General features: G+C 47.5%; 2 protein-coding genes across 2 annotated transcripts in view; one reads left to right on the top strand and one right to left on the bottom strand.

Annotated features, from left to right (window-relative positions):
- NRAP (nebulin related anchoring protein) overlaps positions 1–1,583 on the top strand; it is a 62,599-nt gene extending 61,016 nt beyond the window's left edge. Inside the window, exon 36 of the mRNA XM_089898194.1 lies at positions 308–1,583. Within this exon, the coding sequence (XP_089754320.1) occupies positions 308–412 (105 nt within the window). The 3' untranslated portion in view covers positions 413–1,583. The remainder of the gene's footprint in view (positions 1–307) is intronic.
- The window catches only part of HABP2 (hyaluronan binding protein 2), a 35,747-nt gene continuing 20,276 nt past the window's right edge, over positions 867–16,337 (bottom strand). The window contains exons 3-13 of the mRNA XM_022568713.2: positions 13,595–13,705; positions 12,058–12,165; positions 10,750–10,866; positions 9,877–9,996; positions 9,209–9,380; positions 7,914–8,011; positions 6,260–6,500; positions 5,711–5,853; positions 4,861–4,995; positions 3,340–3,485; positions 867–1,164 (exon numbers count right to left, since the gene is read on the bottom strand). Of these exons, the coding sequence (XP_022424421.1) occupies positions 1,000–1,164; positions 3,340–3,485; positions 4,861–4,995; positions 5,711–5,853; positions 6,260–6,500; positions 7,914–8,011; positions 9,209–9,380; positions 9,877–9,996; positions 10,750–10,866; positions 12,058–12,165; positions 13,595–13,705 (1,556 nt within the window). The 3' untranslated portion in view covers positions 867–999. The remainder of the gene's footprint in view (positions 1,165–3,339; positions 3,486–4,860; positions 4,996–5,710; positions 5,854–6,259; positions 6,501–7,913; positions 8,012–9,208; positions 9,381–9,876; positions 9,997–10,749; positions 10,867–12,057; positions 12,166–13,594; positions 13,706–16,337) is intronic.

Genomic DNA, 16,337 nt, shown 5'->3' with positions numbered 1-16,337 from the left:
GCTACATCAGTAGCAGCCGCGGCAGCCCAGGCTGTGCTGTTCGCTCGTTACATTCACGGAAGGGGTCAGGGACTTGCTGGCTACAACAGTCTGGGTTTTGAACCCTACTTTGTTCGGAAGAAAGATGCCACGTCTAAATGAGAGATTGGCTTTACTTCTCTCTCTTTCTTGCCTTGAGGATCCTTCTTCTTGGGGAGGCCGGAGGAGGGAGAAAGGAAGGGGAGGGCCAGCATTTTAGACAGCTTGTCCTATGGGAGCAGGACAGAAGGTTCGTCTTAACTCAGGGAGGTGTGTTTTATTTCTGCAGGGTGGGCAGGAGGCTGTAGAGACTGGAGATGATCAGAGGGGGGATGTGAACCCAGATGCCACCGAGATTCTTCACGTCAAAAGGAGGAAGGCCCTGCCGTTGTGAGTGGGCGGCGTCCACCTGGGATTCTTGGGAGAGAAGCTGGAGAGGAAGTTTGCACTCCAGGGACATACATGGCTTCAGCTGGGGCCAACTGTGAAAACAGCACCCCAGCCCATGCTCCGATCCTCCTTTATTAAAATAGCAACTCTCTGAAAGTGGGTGGAGAATGTTGTGTTTTGGTCCCCTGTCAGATACCTGGAAGTGGGTGGCCCTGTTGCGTGCCTTGAGTGTCTGGGATGAGGAATAAAGATGTAAAGGTGACCCCCACTGACGCTAAGCCGTCTGAAATCTCACATTTGCAAACGTCTGAGGTGAAGGCAGCCGATGAACACTGATTTTCTAGAAGCTACAATCGTTGGAAGGGAAGCAAACATCATATACTTCAGGTTGATTCTCTCATTCCTGGGTTTCCCAGGAGGGAGCCTGAGGATGTGGCGGCCAGGCTGGTCCAGGGCACCCCAGGCTGGGCAGCAGTGGTCTCTCATTAGAGCCTGGATACTCGGAGGCGTCAGGGGCTGTCCACGGCTGCCCGTGAGGCCTCGCCTTGGCTGGCTGTTAAGGAGGATGGGCTGTGAGCTTTGGAAGACACCTCAAAAGCTAGCCTCCCTTTCCATGGTGGCTTTGATCCAAGTCAGGAATTTGGTCACTTGGGTGTAGACTCCTGGCTTCTTCCCACACTCCAGGCCCCAGCTCACGATCCCATAGACGTAGTAGGTACCGTCCTTCTCACAGGTCAGGGGGCCTCCAGAGTCACCCTATGGGAAAAAGACGCAGGAGTCAGCCTTGTGAATAGGAATACGTTCAGAGACAGCCCCACCCTCCGTGAGGGGATGCCGGGGGGGCGGGGGTGGGGGGAGACTGCTGGCCAGCCCTGGGGAAAGTAGCAACAAGGCTCTTCCAATGCCTCATGTGACGCAGTGCTCTGAAGGGAGAGAAACAAATACCGACCTACGTCCTGAGTCAGTGAGGGCTTCCTGAGTCAAAGAAGCCACGGGGCCGGGGCCCAGTGCCAGGCCCAGCCCTACTTCCTGACCCGCCATGACTCTTAGTGATACAGGTATTACAAGGGGCCCTCAACTTCTCATTCCGGCAGGGATCTGGCGTAGGCTGAGAGGTGCCCTGTTTGGATAGAGCCCTTCCAGGGCCCACAAGGGCACACACATGGCAAGGAGGATGGGGCTCAGAGGCAGCATGACCTTGATGTTTAACATGGTCCATGGAGTTAGATCTGCTGGGCTCCAAACCAGGCTTACCGCCTGCTGGCCAACGGGGCCTCGGTTTCTCACACTGTAAACCGTGGATAGTAACAGAACCCCTGCCCCACCCTGAGGGTCTTGTGAGGACTAATGTTTGTAAAACACATAGAACAGTGCCTGGTTCGTATTAAACCCCCAGTTACACACACACACACACACACACACACACACACACACACACACATACACTGCTGCTTACGCACCACGACTGGTAGGATTTTTAATGAATTGTCTCTTTCAATCTTAGCTACAATCTGCTGATTTTATGGATACACTCTTTCCGTTTTATAGATTAGACACCTGAGGTTGGAGAATTATTTCGGTGCAGTGGGTTGAATGTTTATGTCCCCCTGCCCCCAAATTCATATGCTGAAGCCTAATCCTCACTGGGATGTTATTAGGAGGTGGGGCTTTGGGGAAGTGATTAGGTCATGAGGGTGGAGGCTTCATGCATGGTATTAGTGCCCTTATAGAGGAGACCCTAGAGAACTAGCTTTCTCTCTCCACCATGAGAGGACACAATGAGAAGTTGGCAGTCTGCAACCTGGAAGAGGGTCCTCACCAGAACCCGCCCATGCCGGCACCTGATTTCAGACTTCCAGCCTCCAGGACTGTGAGAAATAAATGTCTGTTTTTTAAGCCAGCCACCAAGTCTAAGGTAATTTGTTATAGAGGCCCGAGCTGACTAAGCCATTCAGTGATTGATAAAGGTCACAAAGTAAAGGATAGAAGCAGGTTTCAAACCCATGACCATCTGCTTTTAAAGCCTACAAGGGAAGCCCTTGAAATACCTAGAGAATTGAACAATCTGTTTTCTTATTCGTCTTCTAGGGACTTAGGGAAAATCAATCCCATCTGCCCACACGCCTCCTTTGATTAGGCGGATATCTGTGGCTCCTTGGGAAGGGGCAGAGGGTCACAGTACAGCCACAAACCCTGGGGAGAGTGACCGTGATTTCCCATCCCCAAAGGGGCTCAAGGCTGGGAGATCGTTGTTGGGTCCCTTTGTAGGGAGGAGCTCAGATTTGAATGTGCCCATGCTGGTCCCCCAAAGTCCTATATGGGGGCTGGTGTCAGGCAGGTTCTAAATTGGCTCTGGCCACAGAGAAGCCACTCAGCCAATTAGTTTATTAGGGTTAAATCACCCTCCCCCTTCACACACACACACACACACACACACACACACACACACATTTAAACCCTAACGGTTAGCCAATATTATTGTGAATTCTCTGGCGTCTCATCTCTCTCCTTCCAAGCACTGGTCTTTGGGACTGTTCCCTGCTTATTGGGATTTGCAGACAAGCTGCCCAGTGCTGAGGCCATTTAAACACAGTGGAGCAAATTCCTGCTCTGCCACTTGCCACCCAGGCGCTATAGGCCAAGATGGTTTCTCTAAGCGTCTGTACAACGGTGATAATGACATCCCCTTCACCAGATGGTTGTGAGAATTAAGTTGGACAATGTGGGCAAAGTGACAGCTATGGTTATTATGCTGAGTCGTCCTGGTTTGATGTGGACTCAGATTTGCCAGAGGACAGACGTGTCCCCTCTAGCTTAATGGCAGGCGGGTCTCTGAACCCACCTCCCAGCCCAGGGTTCTAAGGGCCCTCTGTGCCCGGTGCAAGGTCCTGTCAGCCCCTCCTTCTTCAAGTACCATTTGGAGTCTCTGACCTGGCAGGAGTCTTGCCCAGGCTTCTGGAGGTTTCCTGCACAGATCATACTGTCATCGATCATGTGGTCATACAGTTGGCGGGAGTTGCACACAGTGTTGCTGATGAGCTTGACTTTGGCGTCCAGGAGCTGGTGGGACCCGTCTCCTGAGGGGCAGAGAAAGGAGGTTGCCACTGCAGAGACCAGGCTGGAACCTGCCCCACCAGAAGCCAGCAGCGGTCAGAAGAGGGCCACCAGACCTGAGCTCGGCAGGAAGGGTTTTTACAGGAGATGGGCAGAGCAGCCTCATCTTTCAGGGCTGGGGACTCTTCGCTTTCAGCCTTCACGATGGTTCTACAGACCTTCAATGCTGTGCTTATCCCATGCAGCAGAATCATTTATGCCCTCCTCTGTCTCCCCAGCTAGACGGTGAGGTTGGGCAAGCAGGGATGGTGTCTTAAACCTATTTTTAATTTCCCATGCCTGACAGAGGGCTGCACGTAGTAGAGACTTCATGATGCGTGAAGTGCCCTGGTTGATCACCTAGAGTGCCTGCTTCCCAGAGAAGACGTTTCCTTGCCTAAAGAACCTCTGTTCTTCTCAATCTGCTCTCGTCAGCACGATGATGCTGAAAGGTTTACATGGACTCCAGTGAAGTTAGCTACAAAAATGTTTCCTGGTTAACCCTAAATCTAATTATCTATCAGAAATCTTCTTTCCCAGAAGCCTTCTGACAAATGTGTGTATTACATTTCACTTTCTTCATGAATATGGGCCTATTTAAAGTGATTCTTGCTTTCCATTATTTGGAACAAGATTTGGGGGGAAGAGAAATCTATTTTGAGTATTTGAGAGAGACTTGATATACACTTCTGAATTTCATATGTGAGAGGATGTAACCTTGTCAGTACTATAAGAAAAGTAGCCCTTTGGTTACTTTTTAAGATCAGACCAAATCCTAGAGATAAATCAATAGCTTGATTTAACAAAAATTTATAGAATGCTACTATGTAGAGAGCCTTGACCAAAGCACTGTAGTAGAGTCAAAGGTGAATGAAACCTGACCCCTGCCCTCCAGGGGCTGACTTAATGAGTATATCTGGAGAATTCTATCATCTCTTGTTATCATGATTCCAAACCTAGGATGTTACTGGGAAACTGAAACTCAGCTGTCCAAGTCAAGTGAGAAAGCCAAGAACCTAATACAAGTCTGTCTGACTCCAAAATCCATCTTCTTTCTAATTTATCCTCTTTCCAATGTACCTAGGAAAGGAAAAAGTTCTCCATGGATACAGGATCAAGGCTTGTTGAAAGTCAAAGATCTAAGGGTTGGGGCCAAGGACAGATGTGGAGATCAGAGAAGACTCCTTGAAGGTGATGAGATTTAACTGGAGCTTGAGAGATGGGGCAATCCCTTTCTTTGGTTTATACATTTTGACTATAACACTGATATCTAGTTCAGGAGGGCAGTTGAGTGTAACCCTTTCTTGTCTGGTGGATGTAACTCACCTGGGCCTCAGGAGAATGCATGGCCAGACTCACCTGTTTCTGTAACACCCCAGCCGGAGATGTGACACTCAGTCCCAGGGGGAAAGGGACCATCAGGCAAACACACAGTTTTCACATATTTGGATTCCAGAGCACAGTGACCATCCACTGGCTTTAGCTTGAGCAAAGCTAGGTAGAGAAAGGGGAAATGGGCAGTGATATCCTCTCTGTCAGAGAAGCATCAGCTTCAACTTGATTGGAAGGTGGACCTAGCAAAGCCCCATTCCCAATAACTGAAAGCACTCTCCATTGGTCATTTCGTTCTTTTAACTTTCAATTCGGAGGAGTAATAACACTTCAGGCTGAGTTTTAAATTACTTCTAATCCTTTTTTTTTAAAAAACAGGCTTTAAGGGGGAGAAAACGACATCGAGGAAGCAGAAGGAGTGAGAGGTCTGTGAATGGAGAAGTAGGGGACAGAACTAAGCAGGAGGCAGGTCAAGTACGTCATTGCCTACCAGGTGCCAGGTGTGCGTGGGGATGCGTGAACATCACATCGCTTAGCACACAGGAAGTGAGACTGTACATCAGTGTGCCCATTTTACAGCAGAGGGAATTGAAGCTCAGCGAGGTGAGCCAGCTGTTAATTCAAGGCTGAGCTCTCTCCACAACGCAATGTTCCTAGCATCTCTTCCCCTCAGTTTAAGAACTTGTGCCCATGTATCTGCAAAGCTAACACAGACCTTGAAGAACTAAAACACTCTGGGATAAATGCTCTACCTTACAGGGTCTATGAGGGACCAAGAAGGCAACAGCACCCTCTAGAACCAAACCTCAGCTTTCCATCAGTAGAGAAACCCACCCAGGACAAGACCCATGGGAGAGCCACGATAGAAGAGACTTGCCAATGTCATTGTAGGGAATGTCGTCTCTTTCGTCATAGTGGCTGTACTTGAATATCTTCTCCACCCCAAAGCTCTGCTCGTGGAATTCTGTCTTCTTCAGGTCCTGGTCCCCTAGCACCACTTTTAGATATTTGGCTTTTAAGCTACAAGGGAAAGTAAGATGATCAGGAGCTAGCCCTGGAATTTGAGAGCCTGGAGCCACACCCTGGCTCTGCTCCTGGTCAGCTGTGTGATCTTTGACAGATGACCTGACCTTCTCGCACCTCAGCATCCCCATCTGTAATCACGGTCTCGCTAAAGAACTCTCCTGCTCGTCTTTAAGTAGCTAGTTTTGAGGCTTGCATGTCATAACACATGTAATGCACGTGGTGAGCATTCTACACATGGGAGCTCTCTTCTATCTGGTTGTAAGGAAACATCCTTTTGCCCTTGGAGCAAGGTCCGACCCCCAGGTCCTGCCAGAGTTGCCAAGATGCTGCTCAGATGGGGAGAGAAGAACACCCCTGGAGACTGCAGCCACCCTAACCTCTGCTCCCAGCAGGCACCTACTCGGTGCAGTGGGCGGCAGTCAGCACCCAGCAGGGGTGGATCAACGTCCCCCCACAGAAATGGCCCTGGGGCATGGAGATGGTCAGTCGCAACGAGGTCTGCAGGGACGCCTGCCATGGGTGCTTGCCCGCTGTGCTCTTAAAGCCGCCGTAGATCCTCTTGACCTTCCTGTCTGCTATCTCAGTCCTCCCGCATGAGTCAAACTCGGGAAGTTTGGTCAGGGGCTCTGGGTTGGCAACATCTGTGAAGCACAAGAAAAATAAATCACACTTCTCACCCTCCCTGCAGATCCTCAGAAGGACCTTGTCAGAGGCATGGCTCTGCATCCGGACGCTTAGCTAGTGTCCAGAGCTAAGAGACTATACTGGTGCATATAGGATAGGCACGTGTGCAGTTAGCATTTGTGGAATACATTGATTAATACAAAGCGAGTCTATAGGATTAATGATGAAGATGTTGCTTTTTCCTTCTTATTCTGACATGTAGACATACACATAAAAAATGTTTATCACTTATACGTGGAATCTAAAAAATACAACAGGTTAGTGAATGTGACAAAAAAAAGAAGCAGACTCACAGATATAGAGAACAAATTAGTGGTTAGCAGTGGGGAGACAGAAGGAGGGAGGGGCAAGACAGGGGTAGGGATTAAGAGGTATGAACTATCAGGTATAAAATAAGCTACAAGGATATATTGTTCAACGGGGGAATATGGCCAATATTTTATAACTATAAATGGAGTACAACCTTTAAAAATTGTGAATCACTGTAGTGTACACCTATAACTTACATAATATTGTACAGCAAATATACTTCAATAAAAAATGTGTGATAAATATATAACTCCATCTCTGGGTATGTATTTAACTATTTGTTAATGCACACATATATTCTGGAGGCTTTTTTGGTGCCTAGGGGAAGATATTCAGATGAAGTAGAGAGGGGGAGAGAAGACATTTGCACACATAACTGTCATGCAAAGGGGAGAGCAGCAAGTGTTGCATGGATGGTGCCCAATCTATTCCATGCAGTTTGTAAGAAGGGAGAGGTAATATTTCACTTGGTAAATCTTGGAGGACTTCCTGGAGGAGTGGTTACTTGGGTTGATTCTCAAAGAATGGTTGGATATGAACAAAAGCAGGTATGGGACACAGTATTACAGACAGAGATGACCATAAGAGCAAAGGCACAGAAATGAAACTGTCCAGGGAAGTAATTCCATTGAGCAGAGGGAGGGTGCATTGCTTCAGACGTGGGTAGAGAGGTGGGCTAAGGCAGCGAGGCAGGAAGACTGTGAGGCTGGAATTCAGTCCATGCTGTATCCTGAGAGGCTGTGGAGACCCAGCCACTGTTTGATCACCACTGTACACGGAAGGCCTGGCATAGCGCCTGGCATCCAGCAAGCAATCGATCAATATTTGCTGAGTGCACTGACTGGGAGTCAGGAAGCCTGAGTTTACAAAGGTATCTAAGTCTGCTCGACCCCCCGAGAGGGGAGCAGAGGGTTGAGCAGTTGGGTTGCCACTGGGATGGCAAATGGTAAAGCAGGAGTTGTAGAAGGACAGGGGTAGGACAGAGAGGGAGTTCCAGGAACATCTTTCTATGGCTCTGCAACCTCCCCACTACCCGGGGCTCCAGACAGCCACAGACTTACCTAGGGCTGAGCAGGCGGGAACATCACAGTACTCCCATTTCACCTTTGCATTGTTTACTTTAAAGAAACACCAGGGCTTTTTGTCTCCATCTGGGTTTCTAAAATTAAAAAAAAAAAGTAAGCCGGAGTCAAGGCTTGGTGAACTCGCTGGACCTCATTAAAAGCTCTTTGAGTAAGAGAGCACCAAGCTCTTGCATCCCCCTGGGACCACATTCCATTCCATTCCTCCAACAGGTTAGCAAACCTTGACATATAAGGGTGGTTACAGTTTGGGGGCCAAATCTTAACTTCCAGAGGAGAATCTCAATAACCAGGGAGTAGTTCACGAGCTTTGTGCCAGGTCCACATTACATTGTTTGTAGGAAAATAAATGAGATCCCTGTTGAAGATCCTTCTTTGTCAGGAAAGTGAAATAACTACAGGAACATGGTGAGAGTAGGGCTCCTCTGCCCGAACCTTCAAGTTCTGTGCATGGGAATTCTCTGAGAGCGGCTGCTGGGGGTCACCCTGAAGAGTCCCATGGAGGGGGCAGCTCAAGGTAAGTGAAAGTAGAAGGAAAGCTGTGTCTTGTGCTAGGGAAATCCTCTTGCTTAATGGAACCAGTTTAAAGCCATACAAAAAATCTCTGTTTCTATATGCAGACCATGCATGTCCTTGGCCTTGGTTAGACAATGAGCTGTGGGAGGAAGCCAACAGGATGGTCAGGAAGACGGGGAAGAAGGTACCAGTCATCACCAGGGATAGAAATGGCATTATTCTTATTTGGGAAAACCTGCACATCCTTGTGTCAGAGACCGTCATGCTAACCAAACATTCCATTTTCCATTTATCCCTTTGAAGTTCCATTTATCCCTTGAAGTTATGTGAGACTATATGACTATTTCTGGCCAATGAAACGTGTGGTAAGATGATGTGTCACTTCTAGGCTGAGGTAGTAAAAATCTCACGCTCCATGTTCCAGTCTCTCCTTGCCCTTCCTGTGTATTTGGGTAACTAAGTGAAGCTAAGAATACCCCCTACCTCCACACCCAACCTACATGACACGCGTAGCATTAATGGGAAATTAACATTGATGTGCTCAAGCCACTGGGATTTGGGGGTTGTTCATTACAGTAGCATAACCTAACCTATCCTGAGTTGGAAAATCTTCCTAGAGAGAAAGCTGATGAGTTTCAGTGTTCCGTTCCAAAATTTCGAAGCTGGCCCAGGAGAACTAGGAGCAGAGGGGAGGGACAAACAAATCCTTCCATTGACAAGTGGCCAAGACGGAGGACAGGGAGGATGGTAAGATTTACCTGCAGAAGTTGTGCTCCCCAATCCCATGGGCCTCAGCATCCTCCATAAACATGTTGTAATTCTCCTTCAAGAGGAGGTGGGAGTTCCAGTAAAGGCACGAGTGCTGGTTGATTGTCTTACTCACTTTCCCTCGGTAAGAGTAGCCATCACCAACATAGCAGTCATCAGAACCTTGGAGAGAGCAGTTGGGAATCTGAGAACTGAGACCAGCTGGTGTGCCATGCCTGGAAAGGACTTGGCAGGTATATCAGGCGGTGAGAGGATTGGGCCTGAATACTGATCACCCTGAGGTTTCACTACGAGTTCCCAGAAATAAGGTGGTTTGAACACTCCACATTCAACCCAGCTTAAAAACAAGGAATATCATGGGGGTGGGGGTGAGAGCTGAGTTCTTTAATTTTGGCTCAAACCAGAACCAGTGGTAGGTAGGTTGAGGCCCAAGGATACCCAGGAGTGTTTGACTTGCCTGCACTATATCCCAGTTTATGACTTCCTCTACACGGAGCCAGACATACCCTACGCCCTTAGGTTGGAAGGCCGAGGCAATAGCAGAGCTTGGGAATTGACTTGAACCCTGTTCTGGCAACAGAATGCAAACAGATAAAGGAGTCCAGAGGCCTCACACGTGTCCCTGAGTTTCTGATGAAGTGGTGCTATAGACCCATACCTATTTCACAGAGTTTCCCCTTGAACTGGTCAGGACAGGTGCAGGTGAACTTGGATCTCCGCCTATGCCGGGAGCAGGTGCCGCCATTTTGGCAGGGATTTGGCCTGCATGCAGGAACCGCTGTGAACACAGGAAGTGGGTACAGGAAGGCTCTTTAGAAGGAGTTGCAGCTACATCTGAGCTGACGAGGAGGTATTGGTGGCACTTTTCTGGTGTCCATCCTTTCACAAAAATGGGTCACCAAAGGGGAAAGAGAGACCCACTGACATGCAAGAAAACATACACACAGACCTTAAGAACATAAGCAAACATGGATGAAGCAATATGATGGAGACCAGCAAAAAAGAGTCTGTAAGTAGATGGGTCGCTCAGTAAGGAAAAACAAGATGCATAGACTGAGCAGGAATTTGGGGGCCAGTCTGAGCTAGGTTGAAACTTAGCTCTGCCTCTTGACAGCTGAGTGACCATAAGCAAGTTAGCTAACCTCTCTGAACTTCAATTTTTTCACCTGTAAAACTGTTTCTTGTAGTGTTTTGGGGACAATGTGAGAGAGAATGTAAATCTCCTGGGACAATGCCTGACTCATAGCAGTGAATAAATATACATGGCCCATTCTAGGAAAAGACCAGGGCTTACTTCCTAGATGAAATGAGTTTCAAGATGATTATTTTTTGTTGGGAAGAGACACAGACAAGTCAATTCTCACTGGACTTTCCAGAGGTAATGAATCTTAAAAAGTCCTAGTTAAAAGGGCCATCTAGGATGCCACCAAAACATTGGATGTATCTGGACTTCCACACAGGAGGATATTCACATCCCAGGCACAAGCCACGGTAGAGAGAGCTTAGCATAGAAGAGGCCTCCAGCACTTACCTGTGGAGCAGTCTTCACCCCTGTAAGGGTGTTTACAGGCACAGCGGTAGTAAGGAGAACTCTGAGTAATGAGACAGTCTCCTCGGCCACATGGGTTGTTCTTGCATTTGTTTTGCACTGTAGGAGATCAATAGAGAAGTAGGGACAAAGTACAGGACATTATTTGGGGCACATTTTACTTTGAGAGGTACCTGTACAGTACAATGTTTGGGAGGGGAGTGCGGGGGCGTGGGGAAAGGTGGTGTTGGTGACTGATAGAGCATGTGCCCCCTGTCCATGGTTCTGAAACATCATGCTACCCACCTAGACAAGGCTTCTCTCTTGTCCTTGGGTCGTGGATGATTGCTTCCCAGTTCCTTATGAGTTTCTAGGGCTCATAGTCTTTATTATGCTATTTTTATAAACACCTTGATAATTTTTACACCTTCAGAAAAGTGGAGCTGCAATTTGAGTTTCTCCACTGTATAGCTGATTTTATATTCCATTTACAATTTTGTCATTCTTCCAAGAAGTTGAGGGATAAACCCAGTAGCTATGTTTGTGCCTGATATCCCAAACCATCCTGAAAAATTTATTGAAAGATTTTGTAGGATTGAAAATGGTAGGAATAACTGAAGAGGGCACAGAGAAAACAAGTCAACCATAAAACCCTCACTTCCTCCCCCACCCCACTTAGATGGTTGCTAGATGCGACAGAATCCAGGTTCTCTCTAGGGGTGCAATTAGCCTGTAAGAATTCTATTCCCAATACCTTATTACATAGCCTCATCTTATGCCCACAAGAGGTCACTAAAAGTGGACACACCTTGTATCAGAGTCTCCATGAGTGAGGATGGCAGGAAGAGAGAGCATGGGGCTGGGAGTCAGGCACCAGGTCTCTAATTTCTGCTCTTCTCTTAATTAGCTGTGTAACCACGAGCAAGTCCCCTGTACACTCTGGGCTCCCTTTCTCTAACAAGGTTGAGCCTTATGTGCCCTGAGAGCCTTCCTGCTCTTGTATATGAACAACATTTCTCTGTTGAAGTTGGTCTAAACACTCTTGGTCAGAACCCAGCTATTATCTCCTCTTACCCTCAATGTTCTCATCTGTGGAATGGACAGACTAGCCCTATCTAACATGTAAGGGTGAGGACTCAGTGAGATGCTGCCTGTGACCATGCTGAGGAATCTATTATGCACAACATAATATGTGTGATTGTCAGCCTTTTCACGGGATTACTGAACCCTTCTTTACCCCCTAGAATTGGAGGAGAAACTGCCTCTTGTTCAACATGGAGGGAAGATTGGATCCAGTGAAGGTCCACTCACCATTCTGACACCTGTTTCCAGAGAAAGGGGCTGGACAGCTGCAGGTGAATGTGGCCCCGCTGATGAGACAGTCCCCACCATGTGCACAGGGGTTGGACAGGCATGGATCTAAAACACGTGGCGGAAGTCAATGTTGCAATGAACAGCAGGCAAGAAGCCCCCTGTCTGCTCACTGAATTTCCATCTCCTGCCCCAAATGAGAGAGGAACTGCCTAGCCAGTGATTGGGGAAAGGGGGAAACATGCATTGACCTTAAAGAGCCGGGAAAACTGCCATCATAAGACCAGAGGGAGGGATTCAGGTTAGTAAGAGGAGAGGCAAGAAGGAATCGTGACTGTCTCCCTCAGCCTGGCTTTGGATGGGGCCTTTCTCGTTGAGTAACTCCCCTTTCCCGTCATCAGTGTCTCTCTCCTCCCAGGCTCGCTGGGAGTGCCACGGGGTCTGTCTCTGATGCCGAAGGCATTTCACAAGCCTGAAGACCTCCCCTACTCCCAGTGCCCAGGGGTGGAGGTCAGGAGTGGGGAACGAAATCCCACCCCTAATGAAACACAAGCTTTCTGAACATCAGGAAAGAAGACCAAAGGCAAGAGGGGGACAGAAGAATTGACGGCAAGGAGGAAATGACCCAGTGGCCTTCATCTTTCTTCAACTACTTGTTCAGTTAGATTTTGTCATATTTCATCTGTGCCTTTGGCTTTTCATGGTTGTCTGAATGGATCTTCCCTTGGGGAATTCTTTATCCTTCTGTTCACACACATTGTTCTTTGGTTCAGGAACTAGGATCCCTGGGCCTGGCTCTTGTTTTGATGGTCCCTTCTGATGTTCCCCTGATGCCCCGTATCTTGGCCCTGCCTTCCAGGCCACTTCGCAGTTACACAGCTTTTATTCCAGCTGCTAAGTGCTTTCCATTACTTCTACTGATTTAGTCACATGGCTTTGCTTAGGCCCAGCTTCTCATTTTCCTTTCTGTCTCAAGAAGCCACAAAAACAAAAACAAACGTGGCCGAAGCACACATGTGTGAGCGTGCGTGCACACACACACACAACTGTGCAAATCTTCTGAAGAGTGAAAAGAGAAAAAAAAACAAAACAAAACAGCACAGCACAATGGCAAATTTGTGAATGCTACAGTTTGATGCCTAATGCTAAGACAGACTCTTCTGCATAATTAGGACTACCTGTCATGAAAGCTCGGGGGATGATTTTGAACATGACTCTAACCCACAGTGTCAGGACAGCTAGATGATGATGAACTAACTTGCTGAGTGACCTTGGCTAAGTCAGCTCCTCTCTTGGCCTCACTTGCTTCACCTGTCATTTGAAAGTGGGAGAGATGGTCTCTAAGAACCTCCCCAGTATTCATAGTATGTGATTCTAACTGAAAAAAAGCCAGTCTAAATAATTTTTTAATACCTATTTTATGATGCTGGTCAGAGAGGAAGAGAAGAGAGAGCCCTTGCATGTGGTCACACATCAGCTCCCTTCCAGGTGTGCTGCTCTCCTCCCAGGAGGCCCCCCAAACAGCTCTGGTACCTACCGTCCTCCGCGTAGTACCAGTCAGGATTCTCTGGATGGCCTAGAGCACTGCTGGCATTCCCTTCCTGGTCGTAATACTCTTGGCTGTACTCATAGTGGTCGAGAGTCCAATCTACAGATGCGGGAACAGGACAGAAGCAACCCTAATCATCAGACCTAAAGAAGTCACCATTTTATTTCACTGAAAACCCCCTTTCCCAAAGATTTCTAGGTCCTGAAGGAGGGTTCATGTGTCTTTCCAGCTCCTGACGCTGACGGGGCAGATGGAAGGGGTCGGGCACCGTGAGTTTTCATTTGAGGGGGCTGTCATGACCCAGTGAGCCAGCGCTGGCATTTGGCAGGGTCAAGAGCACGTGATTGGAAATGGCTTTTCACTAACCGTGACCTTGGACAAGCCAACTGTATCCTCCGTGCCTCAGTTTTCTCACCTGTAAATAGCAGGAAGATGACTGGGGCGCAGGGAGTCTCCAAGGTCCTGTATGAGATCTGCCCACGGTCAGATCCAGTGGCACTTGAGTGCCTTGTTGGGTGGTTCTGTGAATGAAGTTTCTCAGTGGGACTTTATCAGTCACCTTAGCTGAATAAAGTCAAAGAAACTTGTCTCTTTTCTTTCAGCTTCAGCATCAAACTACTCCCGAGTTATTTATATAGAATCATCGTAACTGTTAATATTTACTGAGTCTTTACTACGTACCAGGCTCCGGACTAAGCATTTTACATGAACCACCCCGTTCCATTCGCATAAAAGTCTAGATGTATTATTATCTCTACTTTAAGCTTAGAAACCTGAGGCTCAAAGAGGTTAAGTAACTTGTCCAAGGTCACATAGCTAATAAATGACAGCATAGGAACTAAGGCAGTTTATCTCCATATATCCCTTAAATTGCACTCTCTCAACTGCTTCAGCGGGCCTCTCATACTGCCTCAGATAATTCACAGTTACCCTTGGGAAAGGGGTCCTATCATTCCCGTTGCATATCCAGCCTGCTAATTAGGGATTGTCCAAGGACAGCCTTGAGAAGGTTCACGGATCTTGCCTACTGAAAGAAAGGGCAGTATATGGCGTTGCCCATGGTTGTAAACCTTACGCTAGACCAATCCACTAGGAAGAGCAGGTGTGTGTAAGCCTGGACTCAAGCTCTTTGTTGTCTGGGGCCTTGGAAGATGCTGATAGCTCTGTGGCTGATGGAGAGGAGTTTGGGATTTGAAGAAGGTTGGGTTGGCTTTGCTCTCTCCAGCTGGCAGGAGTATGGCAAGTCAGCAAGTTGAAGCTGTAAGGAAGCTGTCCAGAGATGCATATGCTAATGAGGCAGGAGCAAATGCAGATAGCCGGCTTGAAAAGGCGCTCCCACGGAGCCACAGCGATGGCCCGGAGGATGGCACCTTACCTACGCCCGATTATCAACCACATTATCTTATTCGTCTCTCAGTCATTCCCTTATAGTCTTTATCTCTTTGGCTTTTGAAAAATCGACTTTTGCACAATGGCTGTTTTATATTTCCCATTAAAATGGAACTATCTTTTTATTTCCTTTTTGAATACGCCAACTCTGGTTCCTTGCCAAAGTTTCACCTCATTTATCACAGTGTCAAGTCAAGACTCCCTTTGCCTCCTCATTATTTCTCCTGAGCTGCTTTTCCCCACTATGAAAATGCTCTCAGAGGAGGCCACCTTTCCAGGCATGAGGATCTAGGTTGAAGATAAGGCCATTGTCTTCCTGGAGCAAATAAAGTTTCTTTCCATCTAGCATGATAAAGCAGAGAAAGGGTGAGAAAGTAAGGGGAAAAAAATTTTTTTCTGAGTTTGACATGAAAGATTTCAAACTGACATTTGGAAGAGACAATGAGTTTGGTAATGAGATGATTGCCCCATTTCTTTCTTTCTTTCTTCTTTGGAGAATTGATTTTTGTTTTTCCAACAGGTGTTTATAGATAAGCGCCTTCGAATGGCTCCTGTAATTTCTCCCATCACTCCCACAAGCCGAGGGCCAGATGGATAATCCCGGTTAGACCGTTAAGAATCATTTTGAAAATGAGGGAAGATTTTTCATAAAGATGGAACTGTATGATTTTTCCAGGTGACAGAGGATGGATGACATGTCTGTTGGAGGGTTTTGATTTGAATCCAGCCCTATTTACAAGGTCTGTTCACCTCTCAGTGAAGCTAAGGAGGTAATAAAACACATAGACTTTGAGTTACATTCCTGCCAAGTGAGGCATTAAGTCCCTACTATTCTCCAGGGTCCAGGGCCCTTGGTTGAGGTGGGATGGAAGCAGCAGAGGCTCAGTGGCCCCAGATTGCCAGAAGCCATCAGTTGGAAGACTGTGCAAGGGGAGGCCAAGATCCTTGACATTTGGGGTGGGTTGCAATATGTTTTGAAAATGCTTTTTAGAAGAGTCACCTGGGAGGGTTTCTTTACCTCCAAACTTAAAGCTTGTTTTGTCTTTTCTATTCTATTGGTAGTTCATCCCATTGCCTACGTAAGAAACACGTATTGTGCACCTACAGTGGGAGAAGTATTATGCCAGGTGCAGGAAGGCTTTGGGAACAATGGAGAATTATACAAAAAAGAGTGGGATGTGGCCTCCAGTCAAAGGAGCCTCGAATCTGGGCTGGATGGGGGAAGAAAGCCAGCCAAGGAAGGAGACGAAAGGGTAGTGAAGAGGCAGGGGAGCTGGATGTGGCCAAGTCTAGCTGACAGCCTCAAGTTCCACATTGGTACTCTGGTGTGGTATGAGCCAAT

The sequence above is a fragment of the Delphinapterus leucas genome, chromosome 16 (genome assembly GCF_059928025.1).
Source record: "Delphinapterus leucas isolate spDelLeu-1000000601 "Yukka" chromosome 16, BTC_Dleu_Yukka2, whole genome shotgun sequence".
Classification (NCBI taxonomy): Eukaryota; Metazoa; Chordata; class Mammalia; order Artiodactyla; family Monodontidae; genus Delphinapterus; species Delphinapterus leucas.
This window is presented reverse-complemented; position numbering and strand designations above follow the sequence as displayed.